The 23025-nt window shown below is 46.3% G+C and overlaps 1 protein-coding gene across 1 annotated transcript in view; it reads right to left on the reverse strand.

Moving 5' to 3' along the window:
- Positions 1–23025, reverse strand: part of LOC309561237 (peroxisomal acyl-coenzyme A oxidase 2-like) — a 121452-nt gene that overhangs the window by 94080 nt on the left and 4347 nt on the right. The window contains exon 2 of the mRNA XM_082265031.1: positions 17274–17436. Coding sequence (XP_082121157.1) covers positions 17274–17436 — 163 coding nt within the window. The remainder of the gene's footprint in view (positions 1–17273; positions 17437–23025) is intronic.

The following is a 23025-nucleotide window of genomic DNA, read 5'->3' on the forward strand; positions in this document are numbered from 1 at the left end:
AGCACAAATCCCACCAGAGGAGCTCAGCCAGAGCCGGGGGGCCCGGTCATCTCCAATCGCCCGTCCCCACTAAGACTCATCCCCGGAACCGGCCGAGCCACACCCTATCCCCACCCACTAACAATACTGAGAAAAAAAAAAAAAAAAAGTCAAGTGAGGCCTTCAAAACAAGGGAAAAAGAACCTCATATAAAGTAAAGTAATGTGTAGCCAGCCCCGAAACCCGAGCCGGCTGTGGGCAACTTTTGGCAAAAAAAAAAAAAAAAAGTGGGTGGAGAGATCAGTCAAATGTACAAAAAGAAAAAAGCGGGTGGAGAGATCAGTCAATGGTAACATCTAACAGTGGCGGGTACGGACAGTCATTTCCCAAGAACTCATGGGAGTCGCTCAGAAAAAGCGAGCGAACAGGAACTTGCAGACCCCATGTGAGTAACCAGGAACCCTTCACGGTGTGGGCCGTCTGGAGCCTCGGCGCCTGCCCCTCCGTGGGCGGCGGTTGTAGCGATCTTCAGGAGGGTCCCCTCTGGAAGCAATGGTGCGCGGCTCCGGGGTGCCCGCTGATGTAAGCCAGTTCGGCACCTGCATGGGTTCCATTGCAGCGAACTGAAAAAGGTCAGGAAGGCCAGAAGGGTGACGCAGGTAGAAGGATCTGTTGCCATTTTTCACAATGACATGAAAGGGGTGTCCCCATTTGTAGGTGAGACCCTGTGCCCCCAACCGCTCCAGCAAGGGTTTAAGGGATCTGCGCATTTGCAGTGTTTTGCGGGACACGTCAGGCAGCAGGTGGACCGCGGCCCCATCAAACTCCAAAATGCCCACCTGCCAGGCCCTCTGAAGGATTTCCTCTTTAAGATTATAAGAATGTAGGCGGCACAGCACATCTCTGGGTCTATCCGAAGTTGTGGATTGAGGACCCAGAGTCCTGTGAACTCTGTCAATGACCATGTTCGTCTCAGGGGGACGATCCAAATACCTGTTGAAGATGGAAGTCACTGTAGCTCTAAGCGCCCCTTGTTCAAATGACTCTGGGATCCCCCTAAGTCTGATGTTCTGTCGCCGGCTACGGTTCTCCAGGTCGTCGAGAAGTAAGTGCAAGTTGGTAACCTGATCAGCCAGATCTGTATGGGAGGATTGCAAAGCTTGGACAGCTTGGGATGTGGTCCCACACTCCTGTGTCACAGCAGTAACCTTAGCATCCAGATCCGTGACCTCCTGTTTAAGGGTCATCACCTCACCCCTCAAAGCTGTCTCGACCCTGTTAGCCAGGGACTCAAAGTCTGCTCTTGTGGGGAGCTGCTGCAAGAATGCCCAGATGGCCTGTTCTGACTGTGGGGCGGAAAGGGGCACATTGGTGCGAACTGCAGTCTCAAGGTTACTCACTGTGTGGTGTGAAGCAGGCACCTGGACCAAGCAGGCAGGAAGAGAGGTCTGAGTGTGTCCTGCATAGGAGAACTCGGCCGGGGAGCCAGAGAGATCCATCCCCCTCGCGATCTCCTCTTCATCTAAGCCCAGGGAGAGTGATCTCGGCAGGCAGGGAGACAGGTCACTCGGCGGAGAGAAAGGGGGCAGTTGATGGTCGTCTCCCTGTGTGTCCCTTTGGTCCGCCATGGCAGCACTCCGTGGCTGTGGTAAGGGAGCAGAGCGCGCCGGCGCCATCTTGACCGCATCTGGGGTGGAGGCCGCGGGCTGGAGCGGCCGAAGAAAGCGATCCATACCGCAAAACACCCCCGCTGTGCACTCCTGATGCCGGGGGGATCGCGGATCCAGTATCGGCGGCAGGTAATGCAGGAATCGCTGTTGCGGTAAGCTGAAAGGGAGCCTCTGGCCGGGAGCTCTGAAAGGAAGCGTCTTCACGCGGCCATGCTCAAACCACGCCCTCTTTGGCAGGAGCATTTAAAGAACCCACAAAAGGGCCAAAGATCGGTCAGTCGGCCTCCTAGTTCTCCTCGCGCTCCTCCTCATGCTCCATCTGCTCCACCTGCACATCAGTCTGTTCCTGGCCCTGCTATAGTCACTCGTCACCTGTTGGCAGCCTCCACTGGCAGGGATGATGATATAGCAGGCAGTGTCGCATCTACCTCCAGCACACCACCAGCTGTAACATCTAGACGCCAAATTTCGATTCCACACATGCTGGAACGAAAAAAAATGTATACTCCCCGCCACCCACATGCCCAGCGTCTAAACAGTAGTTTGGCTAAACTACTGGCTCTGCAACTATTACCATTTAACCTGGTAGAGTCTGCTCCCTTCCGTGACTTCGCAAAATGTGCAGTTCCACAGTGGCAGGTGCCAAGTCGGCATTACTTTTCCCGTAAGGCCCTGCCATCCCTATACCAACATGTGGAAGGCAATGTAGTGTCGTCCCTGGCCAAGTCAGTAAGCCGTAAGATACACTTGACGGCTGACACTTGGTCAAGCAAACATGGGCAGGGACGGTACATTTCTGTCACTGCTCACTGGGTGACACTGTTTGCCAGCGGAAGGGATTGTAGCCAGGGCTCGGTGCTGCAGCCAGTGTTGCCCCAACGTCTGCAAACAGCTGGTGGTGTCGCTGATCCGGGTAGATCGATCACTTCTACCCCCTCCTGCTCCTCCTCCTCTACCTCCTCCATGCCCTCCTCTGCAGAATGGTCCTTTGAATATGATGAGGTACCACGTAAACGTTCAAAGGGCTATTCTGTCTCAGGCCAAAAGGTGTCACGCAGTGCTGCAGCTTGTGTGTCTAGGGGACAGGCAGCACACTGCCCCTCAGATTCTTGGGGCTCTGCAGGCACAGGCCCAGAGGTGGTTGACACCACGCCAGCTGCAGCCAGGGATGGTGGTTACTGATAATGGGTCAAACCTCCTGGCCGCCCTTCGTCAGGGAAAGTTAACCCATGTGCCATGCCTGGCGCATGTCATGAATCTCGTGGTACAGCGGTTTTTGAACTCGTACCCGGGAATGCAGGATGTGCCAAGGATGGCAAGAAGGGTGTGCAGTCACTTCAGGCGGTCGTACAGTGCCACTGCACGTTTGGCCGAAGTGCAGCGCGAGTTTCACCTGCCGGTACACCGCCTCATCTGTGACATGCCCACCCGCTGGAACTCCACCTTGGCTATGCTGCAGCGCCTGTACACGCAGCAGAGGGCCCTCAATGAATACCTATGCGAGTACGGCACCAGCACTGGCTCTGCGCTCCTGGGCTTCTTTTCACCACGGCAGTGGCTTTTGATTAAGGATGCATGCGCTGTCCTCTCTCCATTTGAGGAGGCCACAAGGATGGTCAGCCGGGACAGCGCATGCATCAGTGACACCCTACCGGTACTGTTTTTGTTGGAGCACACTCTGCGTGGCATTATGGACAGGGCACTGGAGGCAGAGCAGCAGGAGGAAGAGGAGGACTTCCTTGCCTCTCTTATCCTGAGAATCCTGACCCCATTATGCCTAGCTCCCAGAGGCCCGAGCAGGATCCAGGGGTGGAAGAGGAGGAGGAGGACGATTCTGCGGGAACTTTTGCAGGGTTTGAGGAGGAGGAGGAAGACATGCGGCAATCTGCAAGGCCTAGTTTGACTCCCTCGGGACACTTTGGAGTAGTACGTGGCTGGGAGGAGGAGGAGCCCGTTGAAGATAATGTCGTTATGAGTGACCCCGAGGATTCAGCTTCTCAGGCCTTCGCTAATTTGCGACGCATGGGAAACATCATGCTTCAGAGCCTGCGAAAGGACCCCAGAATCAAGGCCATTAAAGAGACTAACCACTATTGGTTGGCCACCCTACTTGACCCCCGGTACAAGTGTAAAGTCTCAGAGCTTTTCCCATCCACCCAGAGAGTCCACAGGATCAAATCCCGTGAGGACAGTCTCAAGAGGAATCTGGTGAACATGTTCCCCGACTCCCGTAGGGTGCAGGGGCGGGGACAACCTACCACGGATTCTACTGGTGGTCACGAGAGGAGCGTTGGAGAAGGCGTGCGGTTGACGGATGCCTTTCGGTCTTTTTTAAGTCCTCACCGCCCAGGCCTCTCAGCTGCCACATCGCATCGACAGAGTCTGCATCACATGGTGGACGATTACGTGAGGGCACAAAGTGACACAGAGGGCTTTTCATGTGACGAATCAGATCCACTGGCATACTGGGTCTTAAGATTAGACCACTGGCCAGAACTGGCCCAGTATGCCATGGAGTTGTTGGCCTGCCCTGCTTCCAGTGTCCTATCGGAACGGGCATTCAGCGCAGCAGGAGGATTCGTCACAGACCATCGAACGAGACTCTCCACCGACTCAGTCGACCGTTTGACATTCATTAAGATGAATCAGTCGTGGATATCAAGCTTTGATGCACCTGATGCAGACCTTGTAGACTAGGCTATCGTTGTGATGTGGCAGTTGAGCCTCAGTTTAAGCATGGACCATAGTGCCACCCTCAAACCCTTCTCTCATTCTCTTTACGTTCACAGAACCTCATTTTGGTTAGAACAAAAACTACAATGTTTGCGCACCTGTTCCACAGGTGCACACCTTTACAATTTTTGGGCCTCCTTCAACACCAGCTCTTTGGGGTTAAGGTGGGGAGGCTATGCTAAAACAAAAACTACAATGTTTGTGCACCTGTTCCACAGGGGCACACCTTTACAATTTTTGGGCCTCCTTCAACACCAGCTCTTTGGGGTTATGGTGGGGAGGCTCCGCCAACACCAAAACTACCATGTTTGCGCACCTGTTCCACATGTGCACACCTTCATAATTTTTACGCCTTCTTCAACACCAGCTCTTTGGGCTTACAGTGGTATGGCTCCGCCAACACCCAAACAACAATTTTTGCGCACCTGTCACACAGATGCATATCATTGTAATTTTTTTCCTTACAAAGGCAATTATTGCCTTCATTACCAGCACTTTCATAGGGATATGGTGTCAAGGCATCGTCCGCACCACCAAATGCCCAATTTTTAAGCATCCTTTACTTCTATTCAAAGTCAAGAGACAACAGTATTCATCCAAAACATCTCTAATCTTGTTCACTGTGCACTACATTGTGGCCCCTACCCCTAACCCTCAATGTATCCGTGCATATATGTCTGTTTCTTGTGAGAATTCAAGTTAAAGTGCACCAAACACCATTTTACATGAAATAAAGTGCAATTACATACATCTTTGGACTTCTTGAAACATTTGGTAATAATAGCCCCATTGTGGAAATACACCCGTTAATTATATGCACATTTAAAGAGACAGCACCTTTTTCCAAAAAAAAATCTAATCTTGTTCCCAGTGCACTGCATTATGTCCCCATCATACACATTGGCTGAGCCGTTGATTAGGAGCAAAAGAAGGGTGCGGTTAAGCAAAAAAGTCATTTTTGAAGGTTTGGTATGCTGTAATTCTGGTTCTGGACATGCTACAGAGCTGAAACTTCACAGATACACCTTTTAGACCCCCCAGACACTAAATCCAAAGAAATCTCTCTTTTTTTTTTTTTTTTTTCAATAATTGGCTCTCTATCAAAAACGACAATTTTTGAGAACTTTTTTTTGTGTGATTAATAGTACCTGGGGCATGACCCAGAACCCTAGGCACTTTTTAGGGGCATTTATTGGGTTTTAGGGCTTAAAAATTGTGTTTTTTGATTCCAGAAGTTCGGGTCACATTGATTTCAATGGGGTTCTGAAATCCGAACCGAACTTTCGGGAAGTTCGGGTGTTCTGGTCGAACCGAACTTTTCAAAAGTTCGATCATCCCTAATGGGCACCCCTTCTTTTCTTAAAGACACCAAACATGTCATCAATGTGTTGGGAGATATACAGTAGAGATCTGATTATCGGTTAATCATGGCCGATGCAGCATCTCTATATACCCCCATCTCCCTTGAATTGGTAATGGAAGAGTTACAGGATTACCTGGATCAGGATGATACTATTTCTCAAATCCAGAGCCAGTTCTTGTTGGACCTTAATTTTCTATGACCCATAATTATTTCTGGAATCAGGGGAGCGAAATTTGCCCCTAGTATGGCCAATCATTTCATGGCAAAATGGGAGGAGGATGTGGTATTAAGTGAATGCATGCCGTAATGTGGAAACGATTTGATTACATTTTGTTTATATGGGCAGGGGATAAGGACTCTGCTATTTTATTAATAAAAATACAGACATAACCAATATGAAAACAGAAAAGACACAAGCAACCTTCAAATGTTGTGTATTTCTGAAGGTACAGTCACATAACTAACAGAAATGACACTAAAAAACTTCAATGTTGTGCATTTCTGATGTACCAAAAAATAAGGTAATAAATATAGGAAAAAAAAAAAAGAAGACACTAACAACCTTTTAATGCTGTGTATTTCTAATAAGCAATAACCAAAATAAACAGACAGACAAACAAAACTTAAATGTTGTGTATTTACGATGCTCAACGAGATACAGTCAGGGCCGGTGCTAGACTATTTTGCGCCCTAGGCAAGACCAGCTACTTGCGCCCACCCCCCCCCCCCCCCCGCCCCCCTGGGAAAAAATAATATTTCTCTTACTGTCAGTTCAATTTCAGACACAAACTTTTTTTTTAACTGCCCATATAACACCAGAAGTGCCCATATGACACCAGAGGTACTCAGATCACACCACTGGTGCCAATATCAAACCAAAGGTGCCCATATGACACCAGTGGTGTGCACATCACATTAGAGGTGCCCACGTCACAGCAGAGGTACATGTATGACAACAGAAGTGACCATATCTGATTGGAGGTACCCACACATCACATCAGCATGCCATATTCACACCAGCAGTACTCGAATCACACCAAAAGTGTCCAGTCCAGACCATATCACACCGCAGTGCCCATATTATGTTCTAGGCTAACACACATCATGTTGACATTGAACACTGATGTCAGCAGCCTCATCATCTGATAAAAATCAATATATCAATAAATGAGATCTTACAAAACGTGCAGATTAAACAAAATGACAATAATTCTAAAAATTAATAGTACAGTGCTGGTGAAAAAGTTCCAATTGTGTGTGGTAATCGCAAAAATCACGATCACCACAGACACACAATTGGGACTTTTTCACTACTGTCACTTTTTATTGTTATAACACCAGCACTGTACTATTAATTTTTAGAATTATTGTCATTTTGTTTAATCTGCACGTTTATGCAAGATCTCATATTGATTTTTATGCACTGTGCACATCATTTGTATGGTCTAACATTTTGTCGTCCACATGTTTTAAGTCATAAGTACCCAGGCCATGAGGCCGAGGCCATGAGGCCGAGGCCATGCTTGATGATCATAAAAAATATACAACTGCGCAAGTGAAAAAATATATTATATATAAATATAATTTCACAGGAGCAAGAAAGAAACAATAATTCCTTATCCCACCCACTCAGCGCTTATGTATTTGCAATGCTCAAAGGATCAAAACGTATACCCCTAGCAACTCTGCAAAGTGTAAGTTCTCATGTGCCTATATCCCAAATAAAGCAGCCGCTATAACTCAGATCATAACATAAAAAGGTGCGTATAAGAGCAACAGCCCACATAAACACTAGCAGTGCTAAAACACAGCCTCTATCGAGGTTACGGGTATGTGGCACAATATAAATAATGTGAGTGAATCAAAATGGTAGATGTTATAAAGCCAAAAGTTCACAAGTCCATGATACTCTCAGGGTGAAGTCACATGAAAGACTGGGTGCATAGGAAACTTGATGTGTAGTGAAACAAGACTTCTTTGCTGGTCACTCTGCAACCACCAAATCCTTCACCTCACCACTGTGCTCCCCCCCTTGAGAGTAAACACGTACCCTTAAACGCTAGGGTATAGCGCTATGTTCAACAGGTGATCCTCCACTCCCGGATGGCGATCCCCTCAGGATTCCACTCCAACTGGTAGAGATATGAACAGCACCTCCTCCTCTCCTCTCACATAAAAGGGGAATAATAGGGACCCATAGCGTAATATGTACATACAAGGCTTTATCGAAAAGTTAAAAACAAATTAACTAAAACGGCCGTCCAAATGGCCAGAACAACAAATGTTTAAACATCATAACCAGATAAAATGGATAAATCCTATAGAACAGCTGGCAGCAACCTGATCAAGGCGTGTATCGTTCAATACCACTACTATAGGAGCTCAAATGGGACCTACCCTCCAGGTGCCCATGAGCTGTTAGACATACAGTACTGATAAAACCGGGAGAGAAAAAGGAATATTACAAAAATAATACTTTTATGGACCAAATAGTCCTGATTACAAAATGACTGGTACTGATCCTTCTGGGCTAGTAATCGCTGATGAAGCAGTTGATATCCAACTCCACGTTCATACCATTAGGGGCTAATGCATTAGTTTGGTAGATCCAGAAGGTTTCTCTTTTGGAGAGCTCCACAGTGTTTCCCTACATTTTAAGTACCATCATAATAAGGACCCCTCAGGGTTGCGTTTTTGGGGAATCAAGAGGGTGGAACAGGTATGGAGGGGCTCCAATAGGGTCAGGGAGCTCTCCAAAAGAGAAACCTTCTGGATCTACCAAACTAATGCATTAGCCCCTAATGGTATGAACGTGGAGTTGGATATCAACTGCTTCATCAGCGATTAGGATATAGGATTTATCCATTTTATCTGGTTATGATGTTTAAACATTTGTTATTCTGGCCATTTGGACGGCCGTTTTAGTTTGTTAATTTATAGTACGCCATCACACGTGGAGTCTTATTTAAAGCGGTTGTAAACCCTATAAAAAAAAAAAATAAAAAAAAAAAAACCTGCAAGACAAAGGCATAATGAGCTAGTATGCATCGCATACTAGCCCATTATGTGTAACTTACCTTAAAACGAAGCCCCGACACGGACCCCCGGACATCGCTGCGGGCGCTGCCATGATCCCTCGTCGTCTCTTCCAGGTTCGGCGGCTCCGGCGCGCTGATTGGCCGGAAGAGACGGCTCCGGCGTGATGATTGGCCGGAGCCGCGATGACGTCAGTCCCGCGCATGCGCGCGGGAGTGATTTTTCCGGCAAGCTCCCGGCAACTTAATTGAAGGTCCCCCCGGACCTTCAGAGCGCATGCGCCGCTGGCGCGAGCGGCTGCATGCACTGTAAATATCTCCTAAACCGTGCCGGTTTAGGAGATATTATTTGTACCTACAGGTAAGCCTTATTATAGGCTTACCTGTAGGTAAAAGTGTCAAAAAGCGGGATACTACCGCTTTAAATTTGAGAATGAGTGGTGACAAATAGGACCTAGTTGGTCTGATACAATAATCATTCAAATTGTGTAACTTAAGTCAGAGAGCCCTGGTTTTGATATTGGCACATGCTGACTGATTGGTGCTCCCTAGGGGAGCACCAATATAAGGCGATAGCGGAGGCGATATCCCCATTATATGGGGTATAGTATTTAATATCGTTTTACTGCATAGATCAGTTTTCATGAAACTATTTAGAGAAATAACAAAGGGAATTTAAGACCAGTCAATCTGTATATTATCCCTACACTGATTTATATATAACACCCATGTCATAGGGCTTTGCGGGCAATAGCAGGTTCTTGGTGGGAATCAGTGACTGTAATCATTCTTTTAGTTTCATATCTGTTATGGGATATCTGAGGTGTGCATTTTTAAGCATGTGTTAATTGTACTTAATGTTGGGAAATCAATGAGGGAATATATGTGTACAGGCGATGTCCCCACTGGCCGTAGGGACGGTCATGAAGCCGGTGTTCCGTGAGAATTACCTACCCGTGAGAAAAACCTACCCTCGTCACTTCCGGTTCACGGCAGTGTGTGTAAGGCGAGCAGTTACATTAAAACAGCTGTGCTGCACTATGAGTCATCTCCGCTCCTGCCCCTGTCACTTCCCTGATCTTGGCTAGTAAATATAAAAGCGGCGGCGGCTGTATGAAAAGATAAATCACGGAGCCCAGAGCCGCTTTTATATTTACTTGCCAAGATCAGGGTAGTGACAGTGACAGGAGCGGAGATGACTCATAGTGCAGCACAGCTGTTTTAATGTAACCCCCGCGCGGGTAGGTTTTTTTCACGGACACCGTGATCGTTTCCTACTAGTGCGCATGCGCACTAGTCTGATCCTCAGCTCTTCCATTAGGTATCCGGGGCTGTGAGCATGCGCACTGCTGCGCTGCTCAGCTGTTCCTGGCAGGAAGTGACGAGGGTAGGTTTTTCTCACGGGGTAGGTAATTCTCACGTTACACCGGCCTTATCGATTGTTTTGGTTGCGGCGGAGGTGGGACTAAGATGTGGCCTAATTTATTTGGGTATTCGCATTGTATTCATGTGGGGTGTGACGTCGTTCCGGTGTGTGTGTGGGGTCGGACGGGGTGGCTGCGAGCTCCACTTCCGGTTTTCGGCTTCGAGAACGAGGTGGCTGCAAGCTCCACTTCCTGTTTCCAGCCTCGATGGCAGGGCGGGACGCATGACGCCATTTCCGGTTTCTCTGATGTCCGGATAGGCGGACACAGAGAACGGCGGAGTTTACAACGTCATTTCCGGTGTCTCCAATGTCCGGATGAGCGGACACAGAGACCAGCGGCGGAGTAGCTTCCGGCCGCCAACGCAAGTGATACGCTAATTAGTGGCGGATTAGCTTCCGGCCGCCCACGCAGGTGAGGACCCTGCCCAGTATCTAACACCACCCCCCCTCCCAAAAGGGTATAAAGGTGAGGTGATGATGCCGCGTGCTCACGCCCTCAGTAGAAGTCCAGTGCCGACGAAACGCGTCAGAGCGTGAGCACGCGGCCATTCAGTTTACACCAAGGACATCCCAGAGGATCCCCAGCTATAACGCCAATTGAGTCCGGGCAACATCGCGATTAGGTGGCTGGATCACCCGCACCGTGTGGCTCAGTGGGGACAACGTTAGCAGTGGGAGGACCGGGTCTTGTCCCTTGGATATGTTTCTTGCTTAACTACATCCGATTCCATGTGAGTGTGATTTTAACTTTTCGATAAAGCCTTGTATGTACATATTACGCTATGGGTCCCTATTATTCCCCTTTTATGTGAGAGGAGAGGAGGAGGAGGTGCTGTTCATATCTCTACCAGTTGGAGTGGAATCCTGAGGGGAATCGCCATCCGGGAGTGGAGGATCACCTGTTGAACATAGCGCTATACCCTAGCGTTTAAGGGTACGTGTTTACTCTCAAGGGGGGGGGGGGGGGAGCACAGTGGTGAGGTGAAGGATTTGGTGGTTGCAGAGTGACCAGCAAAGAAGTCTTGTTATTTCACTACACATCAAGTTTCCTATGCACCCAGTCTTTCATGTGACTTCACCCTGAGAGTATCATGGACTTGTGAACTTTTGGCTTTATAACAACATCTACCATTTTGATTCACTCACATTATTTATATTGTGCCACATACCCGTAACCTCGATAGAGGCTGTGTTTTAGCGCTGCTAGTGTTTATGTGGGCTGTTGCTCTTATACGCACCTTTTTATGTTATTTTTATTATATATAAATATAAGCTGCAAGTTTCAGTGTAATAACAAAACAATATATAAATTACGTACGGTCTATGTTATGTGCACATGGCAGCATGTCATATTAGCCAGGGGGTAATCAGACACCTGTAGGTTAACAAGCAATTATTAAATACAGGTTAGTATATGTAGCTCTTGCATAGAGGTTTGCACCAGAAACCTAACCATTAAGGGTTGCAGGATAACATTTTATGCTTTTAGTCCAGCCAAGGGGTATAGTCCAAACCACAAGAGATCCTGAATAACTTACAGTGCATCCAGAAAGTATTCACAGCGCTTCACTTTTTCCACATTTTGTTATGTTACATTACATTACATTGATTCAATTCATTATTTTCCTCAGAATTCTACAAATATTACCTCTTAATGACAATGTGAAAGAAGTTTGTATGAAATCTTTGCAATTGTATTAAAAATAGAAAAACAAAAAAAAAAATCCCATGTACATACATACGGTAAGTATTCACGGCCTTTGCTCAAAACTTTGTTGAAGCTCCTTTGGCACCAATAACAGCATCAAGTCTGTTTAAGTATGATGCTACAAGCTTGGCCCTCCTTTTTTTGGGCAGTTTCTCCAATTATTCTTTGCAGAATCTCTCAAGCTCAACCAGGTTGGATGGGGAGCATCAGTGCACAGCCATTTTCAGATCACTCCAGAGAAGTTTAAATCGGGTTCAAGTCTAGGCTCTGGCTGGACATTCACACTGTTTTCCCATAGCCACTCCTTGACTGTGTGCATAGGGTCGTTGTCCTGTTGGAAGACGAAACTTTGCCGCCAGTATGAGGTCCAGAGTGCTCTGGAGCAGGTTTTTTGTCAAGGATGTCTCTGTACATTTCTGCATTTATATTTCCCCTCAATCCTGACTAGTCTCCCAGTTCCTGCCTCTGAAAAACATCCCTCACAGGATGGTGCTGCCACCACCATGCTTCACTGTAGGGATGGTATTGGCCAGGTGATGAGCGGTGCCTGGTTTACTCCAGACATGACGTTTGCCATTAGGACCAAAAAATTAAATCTTTGTTTTATCAGACCAGAGAATTTTGTTTCTCATGGTCTGAGAGTCCTTCAGGTGCCTTTTGGCGAACTCCAGGTGGGCGGTCATGTTCCTTTTACTGAGAAGTGGCTTCTGCCTGGCCACTCTACCATACAGGCCTGATTGGTGGAGCACTGCAGAGATGGTTGTTCTTCTCGAAGTTCTCTCTCCACAGAGAAACGCTTGAGCTCTGTCAGAGTGACCATCGGGTGCTTAGTCACCTCCCCGACTAAGGCCCTTCTCCCCCGATTGCTCAGTTTGGCCGGGCGGCCCTCTCTTGGAAGAGTCCTGGTGGTTCTAAACTTCTTCCATTTACGGATAATGAAGGCCACTGTGCTCATCGGGACCTTCAAAAAATCCAGAGTGACTAGCAGACAGCCTTTCTCCTTATAACACTTTGCCTTTTTCTGAGCTCCCCTCAGGGAAGGAACTTACTGACTTGCTCTTGCCTGCAGCCACTGGCGTTGCCTTTCCTTCCATCTGAGGTGGTAAGGCAGACACTTGCTTTGCTAAATCACTTTGCTAAATCACACAGTAGCAATCTGGTCCGGTGTCTCCTCCAGCGATTCCCTCTCTTCTGGGCTGCGCTTCTGTCCTCTCCTTGTCACTGACTTTACCAGAGACTGGTAATCACACTCCCCTGCAGGCAGGAGGAGGAAAAAGAGGAGACCGAGAGGCTGAGACTGCTGAGTGGTATACAGTAACGGTTTACAGTCCCTTGTGACCTGACCGCTGGTACAATTTTTGGGCTACCTGTGAGAAGGACTGAGCTTGCAGGTTAGTTCATTCCTCCCTGGCTTCTCTATGCCTGCCTCACAGGAGTACCATCCGACCCTCCCAGGTCTTCTGGTTAGAGGAAAAACAATCGTTTCCCTGTGTAGGGAGAAACACAATCAATACTAGGGAGCAGGGGGGGGCGTTTAGACTTATAGCTTATAGCAAGCTGTTAATTCATTCTGTTTCCTGTAGAGAGGAGCCCCCCCCCCCCCCCCATCTCTCAGGTGTGCCGTCCAGGAAGGTGATAGGAGAAATGTGGAAAATGTCAAGGGGTATGAATACTTTTTCAAGTTCACACATCTGTCAAAAATGCTACACAAACCAATGTGTAAACCCAAGCCAAAAACACGTTAGCCCTTAGTTGTTCCTATTCAGGGATGGCCCAAGACATTGTGCTGCCTGGGTCCAAGAATAAAATAAGAATAAATGCTTCCCCTCCACTCCCCAAAAAAAAAAAAAAAAAATCACGCTCCCCAAAAGGCCCTCACAGCTATTATTTTATATCATGATAGTTACAACTAAAATTAAATTTATCAGGAAGTCAGATTTACATGCAACAGCACCTTGACTATATACAACATTTTTAAAGGGCTGCACTGTGTGTGTGAGGGGGGGGGGGGTTAAGAGGATGCTTTGTGGGGGTGGGGGTTGAGGGTCTATTTTGTGGGGTATAGGACAAAAAAAAAATGACAGTAATAGCATTATTAAATTAAAAACTTAGAAAATGTTATATATACTGTTTTCTTCCATAACTCACCACTGGATCGGTCCACCGAACACCCACTGTCTGTCCTCCGTACTCCTGTCAGTCCTATGTCTGCTGCGACCACAACCCTAGAAGATCCAGCCTGCCCTGCGTGAGATGAAGTGCGCTGATGTCTGACGTCATTGCGCACACCACAATCACACGAGGGACGTTCCCCGGGGGAGATGTTTCTGCCTCCTCATACTCATCAGTTTGCACTGCGGATGGCAGTATGAGATGGCAAAATGCCGCCCGTAACGCGCGGCAAACTGAGGACACACAAAACTGCTGGAAAAAAAACTTGCTGGACCCAGCTGAACCCATGGTAGGACCGGCCCTGTTCCTATTTCTACCCAAAAAAAGTGAAGAACAGAGGGATTTGTACATGGTATATTTAAAAACGTGCTTAACACTGTCTATATCATGGTTTCTCAATCAGGGTTCCTCCAGAGGTTGCTACGGATTCCTCAAGCAATTTCTGCCTCTGAAATAAGTTCTCACTGACCTTGATCTTTTTAGCCATCCGTAAGGGGGTCATTCTTTACAATGACCATAATGTAATAAGCATCCTTCCCACTGTCCATCACACTAAAGCAGGGCTCAACAAACCCCAGGCGCCAGGTTGCATTGGCGACTAGAATTAGCGGCCTGGGATACACTGCGTTCCCCCACCTATGCGCAGACTATACCGCTGCTTTGCGGCCTCCTGTAGGGAGACGCTTCCATCGGGGAACTGGAGCCCTCTTGTGGCGACCTGGCGCCCTCTTGTGGTGGCTGGGGCTGCAACAAGCAGTCAATGGCAGTGCTGAGCAGAGTAGACAGAACCTTTCATCCACCTGCTCAGCAGGGATTAGCAGAGAAATCCCCGCTGAGCAAGCAGATTCCGCTTAGTGGAGGTGCACTTGTGAAAAGGGGCCATGAAGTACTGCATCGCCTATCACCTCCAACTTGCTGCACTGTCCTTCCCTAGTGAGCCACTGCTCATCACACCATCAAGCCAAGTACACACGGGCAGAATGCCAGGCAACATCAGCTGGTTCATTAAAAACTGGCCTCCATTCGGCCCGTGTGTATGGCAGCCAGTCTGACAGAAGCCAGGCATTAGGCATGCATGAAAAAATAAAAATAAAAAAAACTGCCCCCTAGCTTTGTTGACGGGCTTCTAGATTTCAAGCAAATTTGTCAAGGCCTGCACTAACGCATCATGAGATGTTGGTACAGTAATTTTTAGCAGGGATTTCCTGAGCTCAGAAAGCTATTTCAAGGATTCCTCTGTGTAGAAAAGGTTGAGAAAGGCTGCTCTATATAAAAGGAAGTTTGCAGATGAAGGAACATGTTTATTTAGAAACTTATCACCAGCTATTAACCACTTTTGACACAAAATTGGGCAGGGCAATAACTGCACAGCATGAAGCAGATATCCTACAGAATGACCTGGACAAAATAACGGAGTGGGCAACGACATGGCAAATGAGGTTTAATGTTGAGAAGTGTAAGGTTTAGCACTTGGGGACATAAAATCACAATACACGTTAGGAGGGGAACCCTTGGGGGAATCAAAAATGGAGAAGGATCTGGGAGTCTTGGTTGATGATAGATTAGGCAATAGCATGCAATGTCAAGCAGCAGCTGCCAAAGCCAGCAGAATATTAGCATGCATAAAGAAAGGGATGTACTCCAGAGATAAGACTATAATCCTTCCACTTTATAAAACTCTGGTCCGACCGCATCTGGAGTACTCTGTCCAGTTCTGGTCACCAGTCCTCAGGAGGGATGTGTTGGAGCTGGAGAGAGTCCAGAGAAGGGCAACTAAACTGATTAGGGGATTGGAGGACCTTAATTATGAATTGCGTCTGCAATCGCTTGATTTATTCTCCCTGGAGAAGAGACGCCTGAGGGGGGACATGGTAGCAATTTACAAATATCTCAATGGGGATCTCAGCTTAGAAAAAAAGCTGTTCAATCGAAGGGATTGCACGAGGATTCCAGGGCATACAATGCGATTAGAGGAGAAGCGTTTTAACCTCAGGCAACGTGGGGTGTTCTTTACTGTGAGGGCTACAAGATTGTGGAATTCTCTACCACAAGAGGTGGTTTCTGCGGGAAGTATGGTGGCTCTCAAAAGACTCTTAGACGTACATCTCAAGGATCAGAACATTCAGGGCTATATGAGATGATTACAGCCACACACACCTACACAGGTTGAACTGGATGGACTATTGTCTTTATTCAACCTCACCTACTATGTAACTTGCCGACCGCCGCACGACTATTTACTGCGGCGGTCAGCCCCTCACAGGCAAAGTGACGTAGGGCTACGTCGCTAGCCTGTGAAGCTCTAGGGAGCCAGCGCGCTGACGGACCCCCCCCCCCCCCCCCCGCGCGTCTGCCCGGCGGACCCGATGTCCGCTGGGCACTCGCGATTGTCCGTTACACCGGGAGAAAGGCAGGCGGCTAATGTAAACAAAGCCTCCTGTCATTCTTCCCTGTGTAAGAATGGAGATCATACGGTTCTGCTATGTAGGACTGTTGATCTCTGTTCTTACACCTCAAGCCACATCCAATCACAGTTAGAATCACGCCCCTAGGGACACACTTAACCCCTCCTTCTCAAATAAAGTTAACTCCTTCCCTGCCAGTGTCATTTTTACAGTAACAGTGCATATGTATAGCACTGATTACTGTAGCAATGTCACTGGTAACCCCAAGTGTGTCAAAAATGTCAGACAAGGGTCCGATCTGTCCGCCGCAATGTCGCAGTCCCGCAAAAAAAAAAAAAAAAAAAAAAAAAGACAAAAATCTTTCCCTTAGTTAGTAAAACGCAATAACTTTTGCGCAAACCAATCAAAATATGCTTGCTGCGATTTTTTTTACCAAACATATGTAGCATAAAACAAATTGGCGTAAAATGTTAAAAAAAATTGAGATTTTTAAAAAATTTTTTGGGGAATTTCATATAAAAAAAAAAAATTTGAAAAATATTGTTATTTTTGCAAAATTGACGCTCTTTTTTTGTTTATAGCGCATGATATCGCACAGGTGATCAAATACCACCAAAAGAAAGCTCAGTTTGTGGGGAAAAAAAAAAGGACGTCAAATTTGTTTAGGTACAGCGTCGCACGACTGCGCAATTGTCTGTTAAAGTCACACAGTGCCGAATCGCAAAATAGGCCTTGGTTAGGAAGGGAATAAAATCTTCCGGGGCTTAAGTGGTTAAAATGACCTGAGGGCATATTCCATCTCTCGTCCATTGTCTTCCCATCCCAACTCCTTCATCTTCTTCTTTAGATGGAAAGTATTCCGGATAGCTCCTTCATATCTGTCTGGTTGGGTCTTGAAGTACAGGTTCTCAAGGTTGAACACTGGGTCCTTCTGAATGGTAACCACTGGAGGAAGGACAGAAGATAAAATATTGTTTTACACAGCTTTACTAATACATCAAACCATGCACACCAGCTTACAATCAAACATCCCCACCAACACCCAAAGATACAGAAAATGATCCCATCCTTCTCTTACAATAAATAGATAATGTATATAAATGATTTTAACAGGAAAGTGAGTGTGGAATGGAGTATAGATTAAACATACACTAATGGAGTGACTCAGGGTATCATCCCGATATATATGGTGGAGGAAAGGGAAGCTTTGGGACTTTAAATATACCCCTAGTGTCACTTATGTAGGATTCAACTTCTTGCCATCACCATTTATGGGACCGATTGAAACTTTGTGATTTAATTTATGTTTGAGCACTTTGCACATTTGATATTTGTTCTAGTTTTAGTGCATCACTTATTTCTTAATTTTGTGATCAATATCTCACATTTGAGATTGCAGCTTCACATTAAATTATTAATTGGTGCTGAGACAAGTGCAGTCTTTTTTTTTTTTAATGTGATGTGATTGTTTCCGCAATGGAAGTGGTCTAATCTGCACAAATCCATCGGAGTCGCACTGATTTTGAAAGTTCAGGTGCGACTTGCACAGACATCTTGCATGAAATCGAACTGATAGTTACATAGTAGTTAAGATTGAATAAAGACAATAGCCCATCCAGTTCATAAAAACAAAAGGTTTCTGTATAGATCACAGAGAAAAGGAGGTTATTTAGTCAGCAATAACATGGCGGGCTCTGAATGAAGTGAACATAGACATTTATTGGTAAAAATCTTGGGGTAGAATTACAACCGTGCAAGGTAAAAAAAAGTTGGTAAATACAATCAGTGCAGTGACAAGAAACAAGACAAACAAAACATAAATAAACATACAGTGACAAAAACCGGCCGGCTGATATATAAACACTTCAAGTATATTAGTTATATATTCAATCGAATGCAATTGCAGTATTAATGTTCTTGAAAGGACTCCTTCATGGGCGATCGGTCGCCACTTGGTCTGGTAACGGTATTGAGCCGTTAGCGTTGTGCATTAAATCCAGTAAAACCACTTGAAGTGGTGTTGTTGGCACACTTATTGTGGAGGGAGGGTTAGGGAGTATTCCATCCGGGAGGCAGTTAGGTGAGACAGAAACTGTTTTAATGTGTTGCCACTTGCCATATGATGATGTACCAATCATGGGTTGGTGTGGCTTAACGGGGACTTACGCAGGGATCTGACATTAGTGTCTTGATCGCTGACGGTGTATTGCCGTTACTTCACCCCTATGTGGCAAGATGTTGCTCGTTGTTACAGACAAAGTTTTTATGCCTTTGTGGTGTGGGGGTACAAGTACTTTCTACCTTTCTAGTGGTCCATGGAGCAATATACACCTACCTATCCGGGGACTATGCAGAGATCTGACAATGGTGTCTAAATCACTGACGGTGTAATACCGTTTCTTCACCCCTGTTGTTGGTAAGGTGTTGCTCGTGGTTACAGGTAATGTGTCTTATTTTAGTTGTGTGGGGGTATAAGGTAGTGCCAGGGACTTTTGCAGAGCCTGCAGTATTCTGGTGTGTACCTATGTTTCCCGCTGACCGCATGTATTGTATGTCGGTTCAGTACGGTTTAGGTAAATAGTGTTTGCTCTGACGGCTTGAAGCCGTTTCTTCACCCCTGTTAGGCAAGTACTTTTTACCTTGTCGATGGTCTGTAGAGCAGTGCACCTGCCTCCTCCGCCACCTGTCTCGTGCCGCCTTCGGTCTCCGCTCTCCCTGGCAGTCCTGGTCGTCCGATGCTTGATGGGAGTGATGGAGGGATGTGCCGCCGGGCTATGACGTCGACGCGTTTCGCTTCCTGTTGCGTAGCTTCGTCCAGAAGCGAAACGCGTCGACGTCATAGCCTCGGCGGCACATCCCTCCATCACTCCCATCAAGCATCGGACGACCAGGACTGCCAGGGAGAGCGGAGACCGAAGGCGGCACGAGAGAGGTGGCGGAGGAGGCAGGTGCACTGCTCTACAGACCATCGACAAGGTAAAAAGTACTTGCCTAACAGGGGTGAAGAAACGGCTTCAAGCCGTCAGAGCAAACACTATTTACCTAAACCGTACTGAACCGACATACAATACATGCGGTCAGCGGGAAACATAGGTACACACCAGAATACTGCAGGCTCTGCAAAAGTCCCCGACACTACCTTATACCCCCACACAACTAAAATAAGACACATTACCTGTAACCACGAGCAACACCTTACCAACAACAGGGGTGAAGAAACGGTATTACACCGTCAGTGATTTAGACACCATTGTCAGATCTCTGCATAGTCCCCGGATAGGTAGGTGTATATTGCTCCATGGACCACTAGAAAGGTAGCAAGTACTTGTACCCCCACACCACAAAGGCATAAAAAAACTTTGTCTGTAACAACGAGCAACATCTTGCCACATAGGGGTGAAGTAACGGCAATACACCGTCAGCGATCAAGACACTAATGTCAGATCCCTGCGTAAGTCCCCGTTAAGCCACACCAACCCATGATTGGTACATCATCATAGGGCAACACATTAAAACAGTTTCTGTCTCACCCAACTGCCTCCCGGATGGAATACTCCCTAACCCTCCCTCCACAATAAGTGTGCCAACAACACCACTTCAAGTGGTTTTACTGGATTTAATGCACAACGCTAACGGCTCAATACCGTTACCAGACCAAGTGGCGACCGATCGCCCATGAAGGAGTCCTTTCAAGAACATTAATACTGCAATTGCATTCGATTGAATATATAACTAATATACTTGAAGTGTTTATATATCAGCCGGCCGGTTTTTGTCACTGTATGTTTATTTATGTTTGGTTTGTCTTGTTTCTTGTCACTGCACTGATTGTATTTACCAACTTTTTTTACCTTGCACGGTTGTAATTATACCCCAAGATTTTTACCAATAAATGTCTATGTTCACTTCATTCAGAGCCCGCCATGTTATTGCTGACTAAATAACCTCCTTTTCTCTGTGATCTATACAGAAACCTTTTGTTTATATGCCGTTTTAGGTTAAGCCAGCCTAACACACACAGTTAACACGGGCACATACATAGACCTTTTGAAAAACTATACTCCTCACAAACCACTTTTTAAGCCCATCCAGTTCAACCTGTGTAGGTGTGTGTCAGTGTCGATAATAATTTCCCAATCATTTTAACTGTATCTTGTGTTCTTAAGGATGCACATCCAAGAGTCTTTTAAAAATATCAAGACTTCCTGCTGACACCACCAATTGTGGCAGAGTTCCACATTCTTACCGCCCTGTCAGTGAAAAACCCCCTGCCCAGCTTAAGGTTAAACCGCTTATCCTCCAGTGTCATTGTGTGGCCACGCGCCCTCTTGCCCTCCCTAAAACTGAATAGCTTCTTTCCTATGCTGGGATCACCATTGAGGTGTTTGTAAATCACTATCATGTCCCCTCTCAAGAGTCTCTTCTGCAGTGAAAATATTTAGTGCTTGTAGTCACTCCTCATAATTGAGGTCCTTCAATACCCTATATTAGTTTAGTTGCCCTTCTTTTGACTATCTCCAGCACATCCCTTCTGAGGACTGGTGACCAGAACTGGACAGAATACTCCAGATGTGGTCAGACCAGAGTTTTATAAAGTGGCATGATTATAGTTTTATCCCTGGAGTATATCCCCTTTTATATGCATGCTAATATTCTGCCTGCTTTTGTAGCTGAAGCTTGACTTTGCATGCTATTGCTCAGTCTGTCTTCCACTAGGACCCCCAGATCTTTCTCCATCCTTGATTGCCCCACAGGTTCTCCCCCTAGCAGGGCCAGACTGGGAATAAAATTCAGCCCTGGAAATAATTTCATACCAGCCCCATAGCATTGTTATTATAATACCAGCCCAATGTCATTATTTTCTTGTTCAAAAAAAAAAAAAGGGGGAAAACCCATACATTTTAAAGCACATTTGAAGAGTGTATTAAATATAGAGAAGACTGATATGAAAGCTTATAGGGCTATAGCAATATATATGCAAATTCCAGTTAAAAGTGGTAAAAGTGTGGACATGGTACAGGAGATGGCAGGGGCTGCCTGCATGGTACATAGGGTTGCCATCTCACCCCCTTAAACCAGGGCACACATTAATTACACAGGTTCTGTGGCTGATTAAGGTGATAATTATACTTAGTGCCCATATCTGCATTATATTAGCCTCAGAACCTGTGTAATTCATATGTGCCCTGGGTTAAAAGGATGAGGTGGCAACCCTAATGGTACAGGAGGTGCAGAGGGTGTGGGCATGGTAGAGGAGAGGCAGAGGCTGCGGAGGTCTTACTGATCTGGGAGGTGCCTTACATTTAAAAATGGCGCCGCCCAGCGCCATCAAGTCACTGCGCATGTGCTGTCTGCCCGAGATTGGTCGAGCGTGTACAGGCTTTCCCGAGCAACAGCGGTGGCGCATGCGCAGTTGACATGTTGGGCCGGCCGCAGACATTTTTTTTTTTACAGGTGCCACTGCCCTTTAAGCAGCCCCAGGGCAGGGGCACTTGCCGGCCTACTGGGAAATATCCCGGTAGGCCAGTGTGGCCCTGCCCCCTAGTGAGTAATTTGTGTTTGTTTTTACATAAAAGTACATTACTTTACATTTCTCCACATTAAACCTCATTTGCCATGTAGTTGTTCACTATATTATTTTGTTCAGGTCTTTCTGTAAAAGGTCTATATCCTGATTTTAAGTTAATGCCCTGCTTATTTTTTTTTTCACCCGCAAAAACGGAGATTGAGTGATTTATCCCGTCCTCTACATCATTTATAAATAAATTAAACAGAATTGGTCCCAAGAGAGAGCCTTGGGGTACCCACTTTCCACTCCAGACCAATTTGAGTACACGTTATTTATTACCACCCTTTGGACGCGCCCCTGTAACCAGTTTTCTATCCAAGAACAAACCTTCTGGTCCGTGCCTGCAGACCTCAGTTTGTAGATTAAGCATTTATAGGCAACTGTATCGAATGCTTTTGCAAAATCCAGATACAGATGTCTTCCAAGTCACACCGATATGCAGTTTAGAAATTATGCGATTACAAGTAAATTCACTCAATTTCAAAAACGCATTTGGTGCAACTGAACTGTTAGGGCTCTTTCACACGGCCGCTCCGCTTGTCCGCAAATCATCCTATTTATTTGCAGATGATTTGCGGACATAATGTAAGTCAATGGCACTGCGGATGTCAGCGGAATACCGTCCGCTGACATCCGATTTTCTTCCTTTCAGTTCTGTTCTGTTTTTTGGAACAGAACCCTATTTTTTCATCCGTTCAAAAAACGGAAAGGAAGGAAAATCGGATGTCAGCGGTGTCATCCGCAATGCCATAGACTTACATTATGTCCGCATATCATCCGCAAACGGATGGGATGATATGCGGGCAAACGTCATCCGCTCCGTGAAAAAAAAAAAAAAAAATCTTGCAGCGGACAGAAACAGCGGAGCGGCCGTCTGAAAGAGCCCTTAGGGAAAATCCAAAAATGTAGCTTGTCACCAACACAGGAATAGGGGGATATATTGCAATGGGGACACCTGTTGTGTT

The sequence above is a fragment of the Pelophylax lessonae genome, assembly GCF_965119305.1.
Source record: "Pelophylax lessonae genome assembly, chromosome: 8".
NCBI classification, from domain to species: Eukaryota; Metazoa; Chordata; class Amphibia; order Anura; family Ranidae; genus Pelophylax; species Pelophylax lessonae.